The sequence below is a fragment of the Anguilla rostrata genome, chromosome 15 (genome assembly GCF_018555375.3).
Source record: "Anguilla rostrata isolate EN2019 chromosome 15, ASM1855537v3, whole genome shotgun sequence".
NCBI lineage: Eukaryota > Metazoa > Chordata > Actinopteri > Anguilliformes > Anguillidae > Anguilla > Anguilla rostrata.
The window spans coordinates 3537185-3555087 of record NC_057947.1 but is presented as its reverse complement, the minus strand read 5'-3'; the positions used below and the strand labels follow the sequence as shown (position 1 = coordinate 3555087).

The following is a 17903-nucleotide window of genomic DNA, read 5'->3' as shown; positions in this document are numbered from 1 at the left end:
GAGCAGAAAGGAAGAAAGCTAGCCATGTGAGCAGGTAAGAGTCACGCTCAGGGACGCTTTACCTCTCTGAGCTGTCAGTAGGCACGTCAAACCATCTGTCCATTTGAAATGGGCATATTTAGTCTCTAATAAATTATTTATAGTCCAAATGTCCACACTTGTATTCTGGCAACTTTCCACACGACTATTTGCATTCCATGTTAGGCTAGCTGATAAACACTTTCTGAAATCAACAATTTGAAACAAACAACCTTAGAGGAAGACAAAATAATTCTTTGTTTTTCAAAACACATACAGTAGGTCTCTGTCGGCTTGCATTCATTATTTAATGTTTTTATGATATGGGCTCTCATTTCTTTCACCAAACATTTCCCACATTTTTTTCTGAATGTTTTGTGTATTTGAAAGATAGTTTCTTCTTTTTTCATCTTCTTTAAATAAAATAGACTTATAGGATACATTGTTCTTTAAAAGTTTTAACAGCTTACATGCATGATCCTAATGTAATCCTAATCTGGCAAAATGTGTTCAATATTTATGACATTCATTGAAATTCAACTCTAAATCTATGGCCTTATTTTCCTAGTTTTCGATTAGCAAAGCAATAGTAATGCATTTTATAAGATAATAATCCTTAGAATATCCAGGCCACTTCCTTAAAATATCATTTTTAACATGACAGACCTCTTCAAATAATAAAAAAGATTGTATAAATCAGTGCTTAATATATTGTAAAGTATAATATATTACAAATATGACATCAACTAACACCCCATAAATACTGAATAAATGTCAAAACAGTGACTCCAGTGGCAAAATGTGTCATAACAAGGAGGCAAGCCTCTTGAGTTAACATTCACTCTCTGGTTCTTTAAATATTACTTCAGTTCTTTATTCCAAAATAGCATGTACAGCACTGCTATGCCTCAAGAGGTATTTTTATGTTTATAATTATGAATAAACACTTCAAAACGTACCTGTATATAAACACAGTCTCTGGAAACATAGCATCGCTACATAAGCTACTTTGGAGTGACTTATTTAAACAGAGTCACATACTTGTGCACCTTTTTAATGACCATTAACCACACCCCACTCTGAGATATTTTATGTATGTTTGAGAGGTTAATTGAAAAGAGTGTTTAAATAAATTTATTGGTTCTTCACATAAACACTTTTGTAATAAATGACATTTTTAAACAAAGGTAAATTCATATTCCACGGTGAACGGTGAATCTCAAGTCCATAAAATTGCACATTTAAGGCAGAAATAATAAAAAATGGTAGGTTTATGACAAGAAGTTGTACTGGCATAAATAATGGCTAAAATTAAAGACTATGATCTTTGATTGGATGTCTCATTTAACATTATTTTATAACAATAATTTTACAAATCAGAAACACAAACAAGACAGTACAAAGGTAAAATTCGAAACTCAGCTTTCCAGTTAATTGTCCTATTTCTTGTATAAATGAAACAAGAGGTTACATGGATAACATTTTAGGAATTACACTTACTGTACATTTCATATGCAAACAAAATAATATTGACTGTACAATAAAACAATTTTAATCTTTAAATAAAATAAATGTACTTTGCCCTTTTAGGAAAAATGTACTATTGCCATCTGTATTGTCTTTGAATAACCATGAATCCTGTAAGACACAGGTCACGGTTAAGTTAATATCTTCATCTAGACTGTACACTTATTGAAAATAATCTGTTGAGAACACATCAACGGTTGCAGTCATTGTCACTTGTGAAGCAAAGGTCACATTCTTTGGACTAAATTTCCTCCAAGCGATATGAGACTTCGAAACACATACTGTTGAGAGTTTGCCTGCTTACCAGCTACATGCAAAATTAGTTTCAAACACGGAAAGTCAAACACTGCAGGGGTGCAAAGTAAACTGGTGGCACATCACATCCTTATGATTACATACAACACAGCTATAATCGAAGCAACAACTTTAAAAAGAATCCGTGGTTAAACATGTTAGGCCCCAACAAATCAGAAGGTATGCGACGACCTTTTTGAAGGAAAGCGATCTTCGCCAAAGTCAGATTTATGTACAATAAATCCAAAACAACCCTTTCTTGTGTACCGGCCTGTACATACTGTTCAATGTTTTACAAAATAATCTTTCACCACTATCGTAAGTGAACTGTGTGTAAACATAATGTCGTGTAAAAAAAAAAAAAAAAAGATTATACATGACAATGTGCCTTGTGAAATTAGTTGAAATGAAGGAAAAAATAAAAATAACTATATGACTCATACACGCACAAAATTATACAATAATTAACCCTCTTTGAATATTTCATATTCTATATACAGATCTCCATTTGAAATGACAGGTTTACAATATTGATTAATTCATGCACAAAGTTGGTACCTGTAAAATATTTAGCTTGTTGTCATATTTATTATTAGTTAGTACTTCAGGCATACTCATGTTTTTAAGTTTAATCACAGTTGTTTTTACAATATAATTTCTAAATGGTAGCAATCCGTTATCTTTTGGAAAAAAAGAAATACAAAACATTTAAAAATACACACTTTTTGTATGAATCAACATAGTCTTTTACCTTTTCTCACAACATATAAATTGCTCCTCATACTGATCAGTAAAGATGATGTTCCTAAGTCTGTAAAACAACCATATCACAATTGTTGCTAGGACTAAACAGAATAGTGTTTATTTATTTTTTGTGTGTGGCGGTTCAAAAATATGTTGCCTCAAGGAGATACATTGAAATGGAGATACATTTTTTATGAGGAACATAAAGAAATTCCTAACACCTTTCTTCTAATTAAGGACTATAACGGCTTCATACTCCGAAGCAACAAAGCAACAAAGAAACTTACTACAATAATGTGGCCTTGACACAAGATGCTACCAAAACACATTTACAAAAAGTATTTTAAAAACAATTGCAACTAACAAAAGAACAATATACATAAGGATATTCAAAATGATGTTCTATTGCATCCAAGCAGTCATGATCCCATCCTCTTTACATGTTTCCAGTATAGATGATAGTAATCGATACTGTATTCACTTGTGCAATCTCAAACAGCGTTGACTGGTAGAATATCGTAAAAGAATAAAACCACAATGATACATGAATCACACATCTTATTTAGGCCATGAACTAACATAAATACTGATCATGAAACCTACAGTGACAGATCATGAAGACTCATTGGAGGTTATAGGCTATTCCACAGGATTCATCCCAAAGGGAAAGAAATCTATTATACTCCGGACAATGCACTCCCCTTCCTGAACCACACACCCTCATCACTGGGAGCAAAAATGTAATCGAATGATTCCTCCGTGTCTCAGCCTTCACTTTGGCGGCAATTGGTTTATAATTGTATCAGATCTCTTCTGCTTTGCAATGATCTATATCAAGCACAAAACACTCCTCAACTCCCTCTTCTCCATCACTTGGCTAGAACATTTCAAAGAAAGCATATTTTGGGTCAGAGTTTTTCACTGATATTTGTATTTTAATTATAACAATTTAATTGGCGGATTCACCTTACGAAAAGACTTAAATTCCCTCCAAAATAAATAATACTTGGATTTGGTGAATTATCTCTGAACAAAAGGAACACTAAACTGGTATAAATCTGTGGTGTTCTGGTTTGAAAGATTGAAATTGTATTTCATTTGCTGGTATTACTGTAAGTTCACACACACACACACAAGAAAGAAAACTTATCGTAATAGATACATGTTTGCCTCTTGAAGAAGCACAGATTCAGTTGCATCAAAAAACAGTTCACACAAAGTACGAGGATCACAGGACGAAAACACGCAGAAGTGGTCTACCCGACTGTGTACTGCGGCACGCTATATTCATCCATTTAAAAAGCACAGTGACAAAAGGAACTTCAAAGGGAACTTCACAGACTCGTCTCCCGGTCCAAGTCCTTCTCCAGATCGGTCTTCTTTTTCCCTCTGGCCCTGCTCTTGGAAACGCTATGAGAGAGAAGATGGGATTGTCTGTTACCGCATGAATCTTGCACCGTGTCTCTTTCAGACTACATTCATATTATTGTTCATATGTAGCCTCTTACATATTACAGCGCCTCTCGACTGCTCGGCAACATGCATCAGGTGCAGCCTGCATGCATCAACTAGCAGAGGTAGAAAATCCAGGGTCAGAAAGTCAAAATTTTGGATTTGATAATTAGCACAATTCATCAGCCAGGAGGAGGCGGAGCTAATTAGTGAAATCAGCTGGCTGAGTTCATAGGGGGGAGGAAAAACATGGAAGGAATTTTACTTTCTGACCCCAGGACTTTCCACCTCTGTTGCTCAGTATGAATTGCATTCCCACTGGAAGAACAATGGATTCGTTGGATTCAAAAGACTCGATTCGGACCATGCCTACTTCAGCAGGAGCACTGCAAAAGGAAAGCAGCCTTACATTGGAGTCATAGACCTGACGCGTACGCTTGGGCACAGAATGGGTTCCAGGTGTCAAATGACGTCAACGACAGGACAGTTCCGCTAATGGCGTTGGGCAAGAATGAATTTACGCCCAATTTAATTTAAAGCCAGTGGGTTTAACTGGCTTGCGCTCACAACACCGACTCTAAAAGAGGAGAAGGCACGCTATTGGCCAGACGGAAACAGCCCCGGCCTATCACGCGCCTCTCACTTCTCTTCTGCCTGAAAGTACGTTATTCCCCCCCCCCCCGTGACCTCACGGTGAACCCGGAGCAAGCGGGAAGCAGATAACAGAGAGGAGAGTGACAGACTTCGCCCCGCAGTTACAGCCGTAATGCTCTTCCCCTCTGTCTGATAAGCAGGTGACTCCGTGGTGACATCACGGGTTAACAAGCAGCGGTCACTTGAAGCCACTGGCAACCCAAACAGATCTTTCAGTCATGCACACAAAAAACAATAATAATTAAAATAAAAAAGGACATTGTTGCAAAAGTGTGGCAAGGACACAAAGCCAAGGCAAGCAAAGGGGAACAGGGAACAGGGAACAGGGTCTTACCTTTCGGAAATCAGCTTCTAAGAGGTTAGGAAAGGGAGCTTATGATAGAAATGAAATGAAAAGTTCAGTCACACAATGTGCTACTTTTACCTGCTGGGAAGTATACAAGGGTGTTATGTATCTCTTAATACTATTATTATTTATGTATTTAATAAGAAAGCAGAATTTAAAAAAAAGATTCATATATAAAATGTTATGCATGGAAATTCATTATTTCAGATTTACAGTATCAAAATTTGCAAATGGAAATAAGGCTTAGAGTGAAACTGGGAACCTTGTTTCTTCTTGATGAACGTGGGTAAACCCAGTTTAAGAGGTGAATTGTTCAATGCTGGTAAGTTATCGGTGGTATTTTTATTTTTTTTTACCATTCCAAAATTCTAAAAGCAAAATTGAATTACACAATGGAGGACACAATGGAGGACACAATTGAATATTTTATTGTCATATATCTAATAATAATTTTATTTAATCTAATTTGTGACAGGAATCCGTTTTTACTAGAGTAGCAGTCTAAGGCGAATACCACCTTGAATACATTATCGCTGCGCATCAATTTTCATAAGGCACACATCAAGCATCTGTTCTAGAATTGCATACATAGGAAAATAATTCTGGGAAGAAATCAGAGGGGTATAGTTTAGTTTTTGGCTGGACCGCAACAGCGGGGCCAGCCCTACAAACGCGAATGTCTGTGACTGAGTGAGTGACTGAGTGATGAAGTTACACCATTGGTCGGCCGAGTTATGACGTGACACCATTGGTCGGCTGATCCAGCTATATACTAGGTTTTAACCTGATCTTGTTTATGTATGATATTAGTCAGACAATAAGCATTCAGCACATTGTAAAAGGATTGTGGTGACACCAAGAACATAATAAACATCAGTGAGCAAATATTGGCTCTCACTTTAAAATGAAGGGAATATAAGAAGGAAGGAATGAATTGAATGAATGATTATACCATCACAATATCTGATTGATTCAGCAAGCAATATATATGATAGAATTCTTGAAACATGTACATAATTACTGTGGAAATGTCAGTTCCATAAAGTTAAATGTATAATCTCCAAACCTTTTTGAGCTTTGATCTTTCTTGGAGCTGTCTGTACTGAGAGACTTCCAGACGTTTCCAAAAGACGTTTTGGACATTTCATCAGAGATGTTCACTGTGGATGGGTCATTCCTGAAAACATAAGAAAAGATTAATTTACGATAGTAAAATTCTTTCTCAACTAAAGTAAATATGTTTCTTTTTTATTACCACTGACTGTATACTGACATTCCTAGCAGAGAAGAGTATATTGTATTGTGGCTGTATAGCATTGTAAAACCCAGTTCACTTTGCAGGCCCTCATTGGTTGTTCACTGAATCTCCACAACATGTGGACTTACTTATAATGATCTTCCAATGGCACCTGCACAATTCCCTCCTCTTCAGCCAGGATGCTTTGCTCTTCCTAAAAGCAAAACGTCACGGACTGAATGACTGAACATTCAGTGATTCGCATAATTAAATCAATATTACATTACATTCATTTGACAGACGCTTTTATCCAAAGCGACGTACAGTAAGTGCATTCAGAAGGACGTTGGAACAACGACAAAACACAGGTCTGATAAGGTACAATACTCATTATGCAACAGTTATTCATAGCCATGAACACATTCCAGAAGTCCAGAATCCGATATAAATCTAATCCTTGCTTCACACTGATGTACGCATCTCTTGCCTGCAGATTAGTGTAGATCATCATATCACACATTCAAAAATGTTTAAAATACGTCCTACTGACACTTTTGTAACCTGCTATAAAAACACACTGTGATTAAACTCCCTGCAATAAACACTTCAATTGGTCTGTGTTGTGTATAAAACATTTTCAGGGTACCCACTCACTTTAGGAAACAATTTTCCAGGACTTTTCAAGGACAATTTCCATGACTTAGACTTACAGACATGAAACATGGACAATGGTAGCCGAAAGCCGGGGGGGGGGGGGGGGGGGCAGGGGGCGGGGATATGGAAGTACCATAACCATTCAAAACTTTGTGCTGCCATGTAATCTCAGCAGCTAATAAAAATGTAAAAAGCGGAGAAAATACAGAAAAAATAGAGAAAAATATGCAATCGCAGCTAAATATACGGTTTAATAGCTTGACTTACAGCCTAGCCTGCGATTTTCCAGGACCTCACAAATATTTCCAACACATTCTCTAAATTTTCTCATTTTCCAGGTGTTTTCCATGACTGGAAAACTAGTTGATAAATTTCCAGGTTTTCAAGGTTTTCCAGGACGAGTTTTTTTTGGCATCATAATGAAGTTATCTAGGAAGCGGGCTACTGCAGGCGTTCTGCGTTCTGATTGGATAACACAGAATGCAGGGCAGCACCTCATGCTCGGCATCCTCCAGCTTCTTCTTCTTGCTCTCCGGCATGAGGTCATCCAGCCAGCTCAGCTCCCTCTTGGTGAAGAAGAAATCCAGAAGCTTCCGGATGAACACCAGAGCCAACACCTGAAGAGGAGCAGCGGTCAAATCAAGCGCTTACAGGACACAGCGTTTACTTACACGTCAAACGTTACTTTCTAATGACACTCATGGTAGAGGCTAGAGATAGAAATCTTGGGTGGAGACTACAGGGTAATTTACATACTCGCTCTCTCATGTACTGAGCAATCTTACAAGATCGTACACTGTTGGCCCCATCTACTGAGTCGTCCTTCCGTTCATGGCAAGACCAGGGATACATTTTTATGTTTGTTTTTAAAAAATACATTTTGTGTTAATAAGGTGATAAAAAAATAAGTTAGATCATAATAGAGGTGCTGCATGGGGGGGGGGGGGTATGGTGACTCCAAGGGCCCTGACTGAAGGGGCCCTCAAAATATTGTGCTGTCATTATACTGGGATGGGGTGGCTCGGAGTGGTGGGGCCCAATTCGTGATCTTTTCATGGGGCCAAAAATCCCTAGCGGCGCCCCCTGCGGAAGTGACGGGTGGCCCAGAACGGCGGCTTTTCCCGTCGGAGACGCGCACCATCATGGGGAAGACGATGGCCGCCCTGGACGTCTTGATGACCCACAGCAGGACCAGGCAGCTGAGCTGGACGATGGTGAAGAGGTGCACCTTCCTCAGGGGGACGTGCCGCAGGTAGATGAAGTCGGGCTGGTGCTTCGCCGGCATGCCGAAAAGCCTCAGGCGGTCAAAGAACTGAAACGACGCGCGACAAAATCAGGCAGAGTAGTACAGAACGGATCGTTCGCAACACGATGGAATAGAATAAAACAGAACACAATCGAATGGAAGAGAACGGAATAGAACGGAACGGATCGTTCGCAACAGGATGGAATAGAATAAAACAGAACACAATCGAATGGAATAAAACAGAATAGAACGGAACGGATCGTTCGTAACATGATGGAATAGAATAAAACAGAACACAATCGAATGGTATAGAACAGAATAGAACGGAACGGATCGTTCGCAACACAATGGAATAGAATAAAACAGAACACAATCGAATGGAAGAGAATGGAAGAGAACGGAATAGAACGGAATAGAATTGAATAAAACATAATAGAATAGAATGACCTCAGGCTGATAAGGTCCTGTTCAGCCGTCTTAGTCGCCTCCTACCTGTATGCCCCTCAGGGAGGACGCGCCCATGTAGAGGAAGACTCCATACAGCACAGGCATGGGGATGAACTGCCAAAACAGCAGCCGGTTCAGTCACACAACCATCATGACATCAAACTCACACTACAGCTCTACAGAATACTGGCTAGACACTGCATTACATGGCACAACAAAACCCCGCTTTGAACAGCAAGCGGTCATGTACAGACTATCACAGGGTGAAATAAGCTATTCTTTCACAGGGCAATGTGCCGTGTTAATCGGTTCTAACAGACAACGTACACTTACAGAGTTGAGTTAAAATTTGACATTTCGCTATGTAGTGCTCCTCCGATTGGTGTTGCCGTCACACCGAGGTGAAACAGGTTCACAGTACGCTGTATTAAACACTGTGTAAATGGCAAGGCAACCGGTACAATCACAGAGCTAATGCAACATGTTCCCAGGGCTCCGCAAACCACACTAGCACTAGGACCACGCGCCTCCGGATCCCCTGTTAAAGCATAGAAGCTTCCGTCTCACTGTAAGCTTTGGGGGTGGGGTGGGGTGGGGTGGGGGGGGGGTGGTTTTCTGACCTTCAGCACAGAGGTCATGAAGACGGAGCAGCCCATGAGCAGGAAGATCATGAGGCCGGTGAAGCGCTGCTCCCGGATGCCCAGGAACTTGGGCTGCTCCCCGGGGGCGGAGCACTCCGACTCCAGCTTCAGGCTGTTGACGTGGGAGATGGAGAGCACGGTGGCGGCCACGAACCAGGGCAGCCCCATCACCGAGCAGATGCCCAGCATCACCCCCACCACCAGCAGGTCCAAGTGATACCCACAGCCTTTCTGTGGGCCCACAGGGTCATCACGTCACACTATTACAGATAGAGCTTAAGCAGGCGTCACTTTACCCAGCTGTAAACATCTCTGATCCTCATTTAAATCCAGACATTTACCGAATGCTCTTACTGAGCAGAATAGCTTGTACAGAGCTTATATATTCATTCTGTTGCACACAGTCCAAGTTCCTTGTGACCGAAGTTTAAGTGCCTTTATGCCATGGGCTGGGTGAAAACTCAATTCTGATTTGTCGGAAGGTGTGCGTTCAAACCATTCAATGCACAAGTAGTTTGGGTCAGGTTTAGTCAACGTTCTAAGTTCATACACTGTCTGGCCAGCTAATCATATCAATATGACAGTAGCAAGTCTAGTAAACAAATTTGTAAGTAGTTAGTGGCAGCAATAAAAATGTAATATTTTGAGGGGGACCTCGCCCTTATATTTAAATCTCTGCCAAATGGCCGCGGTACAAGCAGAATAATCCACTCTCAGGTGTGCGTTAAACGGTCTGAACGCACTCAACAGAGGCCACACCCACCCGCATCGCATTGGGCGGTTCTTCGCCCTTGTTAAAACCCTTTAAACAACACTTTGTTGTGGATCATTCCTAACATGTTCCTGCTGGGCTGGAGAACAAGGCTGACTCACTGTGAGAGGCAGACTGCATTCCCAATGCATAAAAAGGGACCAGAAGATAAAGCTCACGCACACCTTCCCAGCTCTTTATTAGGACAGTTGGACAGTTGCAAGATAGGAAATTCACACCAGCCACCAGCCAAGTCCTGCTAAATTTTATCCGTGGCTGGCTAGTTTGTCGACTCTGCCAGCGACCGGCAGGGAACCGCCCATCACTTGCACGTCCTGTTCTATTCTATCAAGCCGTCTGGTAAAACTTGGTGAAATTGGCTGGTGAATTTTGGGATGCACCAGCCAGGGGATGCAAAAGTTAGCTTCCTGCCCTGAGGGTTTTACCTGGTTTACTGTGTATAGCAGTGTATGGGCATATACATTGGAAAAGTGAGCGACACCAGTACCTTTAGCTTGTGTTCCTTCCTGTTGATGATGACAGCGGTGATCTGCTGGTCCATGAAGATGAGGATCGTGCAGAGCAGGGCAGGGATGACCGTCACGATGGTGGTCCACCACGGGTTGGGGCCCACCGGGTTGACCAGCCAGCCACGGTCATCTCTGGTTGGCTGCAGGGGGCCAAGCGGTCATTTACAGTCAAACACAGCCATGGGGGAGGGAGGGGGGCATGTCAAATTGTACATTGGTATTTTACACCATTACATAGACCAAAACCATCCGGCATGGAGCAACATGTTTCCTGGTGACCGTGGAAAGTGATTTGATGATAAATCTCAGCATGCCCAGTGGCTCACCTTAAATTCATTGGGGACCTGAAGTTTTGGGGATTGGATTCCTAAGGCATAGTCAGTCAAGACCATGGTTAAAATAGTGATGAAGACAGCAAAGTCACTGATGATGGACCTGACCTGAAAAGCATTAGAAAGGACTTTTAAAGCACTTACATTTACATTCTGTCACATACATCCACGTATGTGATTCTCACTGAGAATCTATTTCATGCAGCTCCCATAAGTGACCGCTAGAGGGCACCAGCACATTACAGATAGAATTAAACTCTGCTTTCTTTGTCAAGCTGATGAACATACATCTCACACTCTCACAAACAGGCACACACATGCCTACACACAGACAAACACACACACACAGAGATGCTCACATGCTCCCACACACACATGCTCACGTCCTCCCACACACACACACACAGAGCCAACCATGCTCAATCTCCCACACACACACACAAAGAGCCACACACACATGCTCACATGCTCCCACACACACACACACACACACACACACACAAAGAGCTACACACACATACACACAGACATGCTCCCACACACACACATACACACATTCTCACATCCTCCCACACACACACACACACACACACACACACAGCCACACAGACATGCTCACATGCTCCCACATACACACACACAGACATGCTCACATGCTCCCACACACACACACACACACACACGCACACGTTGGGAAGACAGCCTTGACGTGCCTTCGTGGGGAAGTAGCGGCTGGTTTTGAAGTCCTTCAGAAACGCGGACATGGCGACGGTGGAGAAGAAGAGCACGACGGACCAGAAGAGGACGTCGGGGATGTACGGCCCGTGTGGACCACAGGCACTGCCCACAAACTCCCCTCTGCTCTCTATGCACTCCTGCAAGAGCACCGCAAGAGCACCACAAGCACCACGTCCAGTCAGTCAGCTAACTCTAACATCACTTCAGTGCAAAGCTTCTTTAGACCAATAAAATCAGGCTGTTATTTAGTTGTTTTTCAACATTGCTATATGGTGCATTCACTGTCTTCAGTCCTTATATATCTTGCATGTATGTGGAGATCTTCAAAAAAAAAAAGGAATTTCCTTAAAAATGGCCATTAAAGGAAATCTTAATCTTAAGGAGGACCACCTGCATTAGTGCCTTGTTGGGGACTTTCTGTGACTGACCTCAATGTTACTGCTGTGTTAACGAGACTAAATGAGTTAGGATTTTTTTTCTTCTACTTTCTAGAAGCTTAACTGCAGCCAAAGTTTACGGACATACTTTATTATGTATGCATATGAGGCAGCATGAATATAGTCACTCAAGCCCTTGTTGCACAAGGCCAGCATATGCAGGAAGGTAAAATAGCATCAATCTTTCCACAGAGTGAAATTCCTGTCTTGTGCAATCTCACTGAAGGATGCAATACATTGAGATAAGCATCCAGTCCTATGATTGGATGCGTAATTGCATTTCTGGAGGCATAATTTTGCTGTTCACGTCCTGGACATGCTATTTTGCAATGAACTTGGCCCAGTGGAAGTAGAAAGACAGGGGAATTTGAAACGGGCCTGAATAACAGAACCAGCTTACAGAGGTGCGCTATGCTACTATCAAGGCCAAAACAGGCAAGGCGAAAGCCAGTGGAATACATGAAATCTGCTGTTATTTTGATCACTGATCCTGTGTAATCCAGCACACACGTGCTTAATCTCCCAGCTCGGCTGGACTCTGGGCATACATGTTGATCAAAGACAAAGCAGCCTTTCCACAGATAAAACTCCCTCATGTCCAATCGTTCTCAACAGGCCGCTTTTAAATCACGAGATGCAAAGCACATTTCTGCTTCTGCTAATGTTTCTGCTAAACTTTTTTTTTTTTTTTTTTACAATATTCTGGGTATGGCACGAGTATCAGGGATTGAGGGGTGGGAGGCCATTGAAGATTGAACCTTTTGAGAGAAACATTGATCCCTTTAAAAGAGATGAGAGAACCTAGCCATACATTTACCTGGCTGGTAGAGGGAATAGCATTACTAACTGTCACAACTCAAACTGTCGCAAGGTCCTGTTAATATTTTAACACAATTAACCATGTTTTTATTTTGTAATAGATGTGCTGGTTGTCTCCACCATTTGAACTAAAATAAATGAATCACTGAATTGGGCGTGAAGAGAAAAGTATGTAAAATGCAAATGTACTTTGCGCAATGTGAAGCTGTTGCAGATTCAATGTTTGTATTACGTAACAGTTGCATTTTTAAACAGCTGTGCAACATGTTATTATACAAAACCTGGGAAGAAAACGAGGTCTCTTGCCTTGACGTTCAGACCCTGCCAATCCAGCTCAGAGACTGAGATGTTGCTCTCCGTCCAGTAACTCAGTGTCGCGTTACTGGGGTCCGGGGGCCTGACACACTCACACCTGGGGAGGAGAGGATATTATAAACATTACAAACAAAACATTACAGACAAAACATTACAGACAAAACATTACAGACAAAACATTACAAACAAAACATTACAGACAAAACATTACAAACAAAACATTACAAACAAAACATTACAGACAAAACATTACAAACAAAACATTACAAACAAAACATTACAGACAAAACATTACAAACAAAACATGACAAACAAAAAAACATTTGGTTATGATCTTTATTTATCATCAGCGTGGTCCTGCTGTGCCATGAGTGGGATCCTAGGATAATCTGATTTAACCAAATGACTGAATTTTGAATATGAATTAGGCTTTGATACTGCTGCTGCTGACGATGATGATGATGAGGACGATGATGAAGCCAATGAGGATGAGGATGGCGATGACGACACAGACGAAGAAGATTATGACGCTGATGAGAATGATGATAATGGTGATGACTACCACTGCTATATTGGTACAATTTTCATAATTGCCAAACCCCCTTATCTAGGGCAATTTGCAATGCATGAGATAATTACTATAATTAATACGCTGTCAAACGATTCACAGGAGATCAGCTTAGAAATATGGCACTGAGCAGCGTATGCTCAGGAGAAATATAAGTGGTAATAAGAAGAAAGAAATACAGTATTGTTCAATAGACTGAAAAGCAATGTAAAACAGAGAAAACAAACAGTAGATTCTGAGACACTGTTGGGAGATGAGGAAATCTAAGACTGTGCAGTTTCAACGCTGTAAGGCATAATATTCCATCACTACAGAGCTACAGAGGGGAAAATGACTTCACTTTACTTGAATTAGCTGTTATGTAGCTGTTATTCATAACACCTTAATATGCCCTACTTAATGGATGTTATGTCCCTGTAGGATGCTGTACGTATCAAAAGCCCTCTAATGCATCTTTATCTCTGTGGTACAGAATTTTTATAAATAGCTGTTACTATTCAAAACAGTGAACTTGAGGCAAAATAGAGGGCAGAAAGACTTTGTTTATTTTTAAAGGAGATGGAGCTGAACGCTTGTAAGTAGTTTTTCTCCCCTACCGTGAAAAAACAGTAGGTACCCCCTTTCAATTAGAAAAAGACAAATATTTTTCCCCATTTCAAAAGTAGCCGCGACAGCGTTGCCACTTGATTGTGCTGGCCTGATGACATTTGGAAATTGGTTTTACAAATGACTGGTAAAATCACAGTCCACACGACATTTGTCGAAATATAACCAAGAAAAAGACGTTAAAAATGATTTAGTGAATATAGGAATATTATCACACTGAATTCGGGCACCATTTTAGCTATTAAATAAAGCTGTCCAGTTCCAATGTTTCATTTAATATTTTGGGCATATATTATTGCGTAATGTCATTTTTATGCAATAACAAAGTGGATAAAAACAAACATTTAAATCATCTAGATCATTCAGAGTAAAAACTATTTCAAGTGCTAGCAGTAGAATGAACTATTCAAATGTTATTGAGTTACACTGTATTCCATGTAGGTATCTGGTGGTATTCTGATGTGCTGAATGATGAATTTTCAGTTCAATTTAGCAGACGTCATGCATAAGGGACAAGTAGCCCAGTAGCCCAGTTTAAAACAGTTAGTCACATGACCTATTCTTCCTGAAGACTACAGGCACAATAGATCACAAGTTGCTTCATTCTGACCAGCGTTTATTCTGGCTTCTTTCACCACAAACATTTTGCCTTGAGCAGCAACATACTAACTTCCTTTTTCCATCACATACAAACTGCTAACTTTGTGTTCATAGTGCATCAAAAGAAAAACATACATCAACTACCCTTAACTGGAAATTCTAGAATATTAATAGTTTCTGCATAATACTGCAATGACAGGACACCCTCCAGATGCAACTTTTTTTCTGGCTATGTTAACTTTGTAGGAATAACAAGGAAACACAACAGTGTGTATATTCAGCTACATAAAGTTAAAATATAGTTTAAAAAAACAGTGGCAGCTACAGCAATAGGAAAAGTATGTGACCAAATGAACCACATGATATTAAATTAAAACATTAAAACATTAGGCCATATTTGCAACAAACGCAAGGGGAGTTGACCTTGTCCTGTTGATTATTATTTATTGTATGTAATAAAATTAAACAAAATGAATTAGCTCCTTAATTCTTTCATTGGATTGTCCAGATGGCAGAAAGTCTTTTTGAAGTAGCAACATCTTTCTGCGCTATGGAGAAGACCAAGCAGAACATAGCAAGCCTGAAAAAGTGCCACCTAAACAAAGCTTTTAGCACGAAAAAGCGGATTCAAAAATGGACTGACCACAACCAGGAGTGTCATCCATTTGATGAAAACTAATTTTCATTAGCAGGAGTCTCTTACTGTACCTCTTTTCACCATATCTCAATAAAGTGAGTATGATGAACTATTGAGATCCAACGGCAAATTAATCCGGAGGGTTTAATCGAATTGCATACACCGTTAAACAGCCAAAGTGCGTGTGATTGAATCTGGCTGGCCCCACGTATTTGCACTGAACTTTGCCAGTGTTATTAAATGATCAATTCTTCCCATTTAGGGATGGCTTCCTATCATGTGAAAAAAAAGCATACTAAGCGAACTTGATATAGACTTGAAAGACATACTATGCAGGATTTTTATCTTTAAAATATTATAAAATAACCATGCTCAGGCACTGGAAATGCTGATGTACTGGCAATCTGTCTTTACGCACTTTTTGTGCACCCTCACCAGTATTTGTTATACTAAAATGCGTTCAGGACATTTCTGGGAGTTGGCTTGTTTTCTGTTGGACCTGTAAGTATTCGGTTAGCTATGTTAGGTAGCTAGATTACTGAAGTCGGGTACTCAGGGTGAATGGGCGGGGTTGAAGACAGAGAAGGAGAGTTATTTGTTTGTAAACACAGGACCACAGCAATGCAAAAAAAGTCCTGCATAGTGTGCCTTTAATTATACTTCAGGTATTCTAAAGTATAAAATAGTGTACTTCAGGTATACTTCAGCATACTATTTTTCCACGTGCGTGCGCACTCACGAGTACTGGGTGAGCTGGTCCAGGTTGTTGTTCATGTTGATGGGGTACGTCTCCCCCAGGTGGATCAGCTTCTCCAGGGCCTCGTAGATGAAGATGATGCAGATGAGGGAGGCGAAGGCCTCCTCGGTGAAGCGCGTGATGTAACAGACCAGCGAGCTGGCGTCCGTGGCGACCAGCATCAGGCAGAGGGTGGCCGTCCACAGGCCTATGCAGGCTCTTAATGAGAGGTAGGATAACCCGTATTCTCTGCGGAGGGCGGGGAGGGGGACACAGACAAAAGAACCACTGCAGCCGGGACGTCGCATTCGTGCACGTTACCCACATGGATCTTCAACCTGAGGGCACAGACTGGAACTTCCGTCACAGCAGTGCTTCAGTATTGCTCTCATTCGTTACTGAGAATTCATGAATCCAGTACTGTTAAATTAAACCAGCTTTGCTACGAGGACATTTTATTTTTACAACCAGTTAGTGTGTTAAATCACTACTCCAGCGCCTATAGTATAGGGTTAAACCAGTGAAATCTCATCTGAGGCCTTACTGTATGCATCGGGCATACAGACACAACCTTCCCACACAACCTTCATTTTTACGCTTTTTCCTCCCCTCACTTCCTCCCCAGTTTGGAATGCCCGATGCCACAGACAACCGCCATGATCATGATGCAGCCGACGCAGCCGACGCAGTACAGCGCAGTCGAGCACACGCTCGCCCAAAGCGAGTCATGACACCAGCTGCTGCTTTCCACGCCACAGGCTGCTAACCCAGCTCCCGCAGACACGAGTCTGAGGAGGGCGCTTCATGCGCAGTTTCAGCCAGCAGTCCACGAGCGCCCAATCACCCAGCTGGGCTCGCCAGAGAGCGGTGAGACAACCTAACCCTGGCCGACGCAAGCTGCCAAATACGCAGCGCCACAGGACGAGCCACCGGGCAGTACAGAATTAAACGGCCTTCTTAGGAGGTCAGTTCCATGACCACTGTGCTATGCTACACGTTGCCTCGCTATCGTACGCTATTCAGTAACAGGGACTTACTTGCAGAATTTGAACAGTATCTTCTCAAACACCAGCACTGGGCCCGTGCTGCCCAGGATGGTGAGCGGCTGGCCTGCAAACAGGGAATAGGCAATTCCTGTCATGGAGGCTCCAAAAAGGGATTCAATGGCACTCTACAAGAGAAAGAAAACAGACTATGCTGCGTGCACGAATAGGACATGTAGAAATCAAACAATGTTATAAAAAAAACTGTCAGCCAATACAGGGCAAAACGGCAAAATGCCACCAATACAGCCCCCCAAAAAAATCAAAGGTAAAAATGAATCAAATATAATCGCCACAATTACGTTTAATATTAACATTAGCTGTGAACATTCTTAAAAATAGGGACATTTGCACACCCATATCAACAAGGTGCAAACTGTCAGAGAACTGTAGATTGATGAAGGTACACAACGCTGAAACGTTGGTCAGATCACTTTAAATACAGCAGGGGGAACAGAGCTCAGGGTTAGCGTCAGTGTTGGGGGGGTCTTACTATGCGGCCCTCCGTCGCCTCCCCCAGCAGCCCCCCGA

At 41.3% G+C, this 17903-nt stretch overlaps 1 protein-coding gene across 4 annotated transcripts in view; it reads right to left on the bottom strand.

Moving 5' to 3' along the window:
* Positions 1-1136: 1136 nt before the first annotated feature.
* Positions 1137-17903, bottom strand: part of LOC135241387 (sodium-driven chloride bicarbonate exchanger-like) — a 50742-nt gene continuing 33975 nt past the window's right edge. For 3 of the 4 annotated variants that reach the window (XM_064311710.1, XM_064311709.1, XM_064311711.1), the window contains 14 exons: positions 17866-17903; positions 17367-17500; positions 16333-16578; positions 13174-13279; positions 11587-11748; positions 10868-10981; positions 10520-10681; positions 9240-9491; positions 8665-8733; positions 8065-8238; positions 7421-7543; positions 6422-6486; positions 6102-6212; positions 1137-3993 (listed from right to left, as the gene is read on the bottom strand). The exon at positions 17866-17903 is cut by the window's right edge and continues 137 nt beyond it. In XM_064311710.1, coding sequence (XP_064167780.1) covers positions 3918-3993; positions 6102-6212; positions 6422-6486; positions 7421-7543; positions 8065-8238; positions 8665-8733; positions 9240-9491; positions 10520-10681; positions 10868-10981; positions 11587-11748; positions 13174-13279; positions 16333-16578; positions 17367-17500; positions 17866-17903 — 1832 coding nt within the window. In that variant the 3' untranslated portion in view covers positions 1137-3917. Of the gene's footprint in view, positions 3994-5023; positions 5062-6101; positions 6213-6421; positions 6487-7420; positions 7544-8064; positions 8239-8664; positions 8734-9239; positions 9492-10519; positions 10682-10867; positions 10982-11586; positions 11749-13173; positions 13280-16332; positions 16579-17366; positions 17501-17865 lie in introns of all 4 variants that reach the window. The other variant, XM_064311712.1, reaches the window with a different exon arrangement.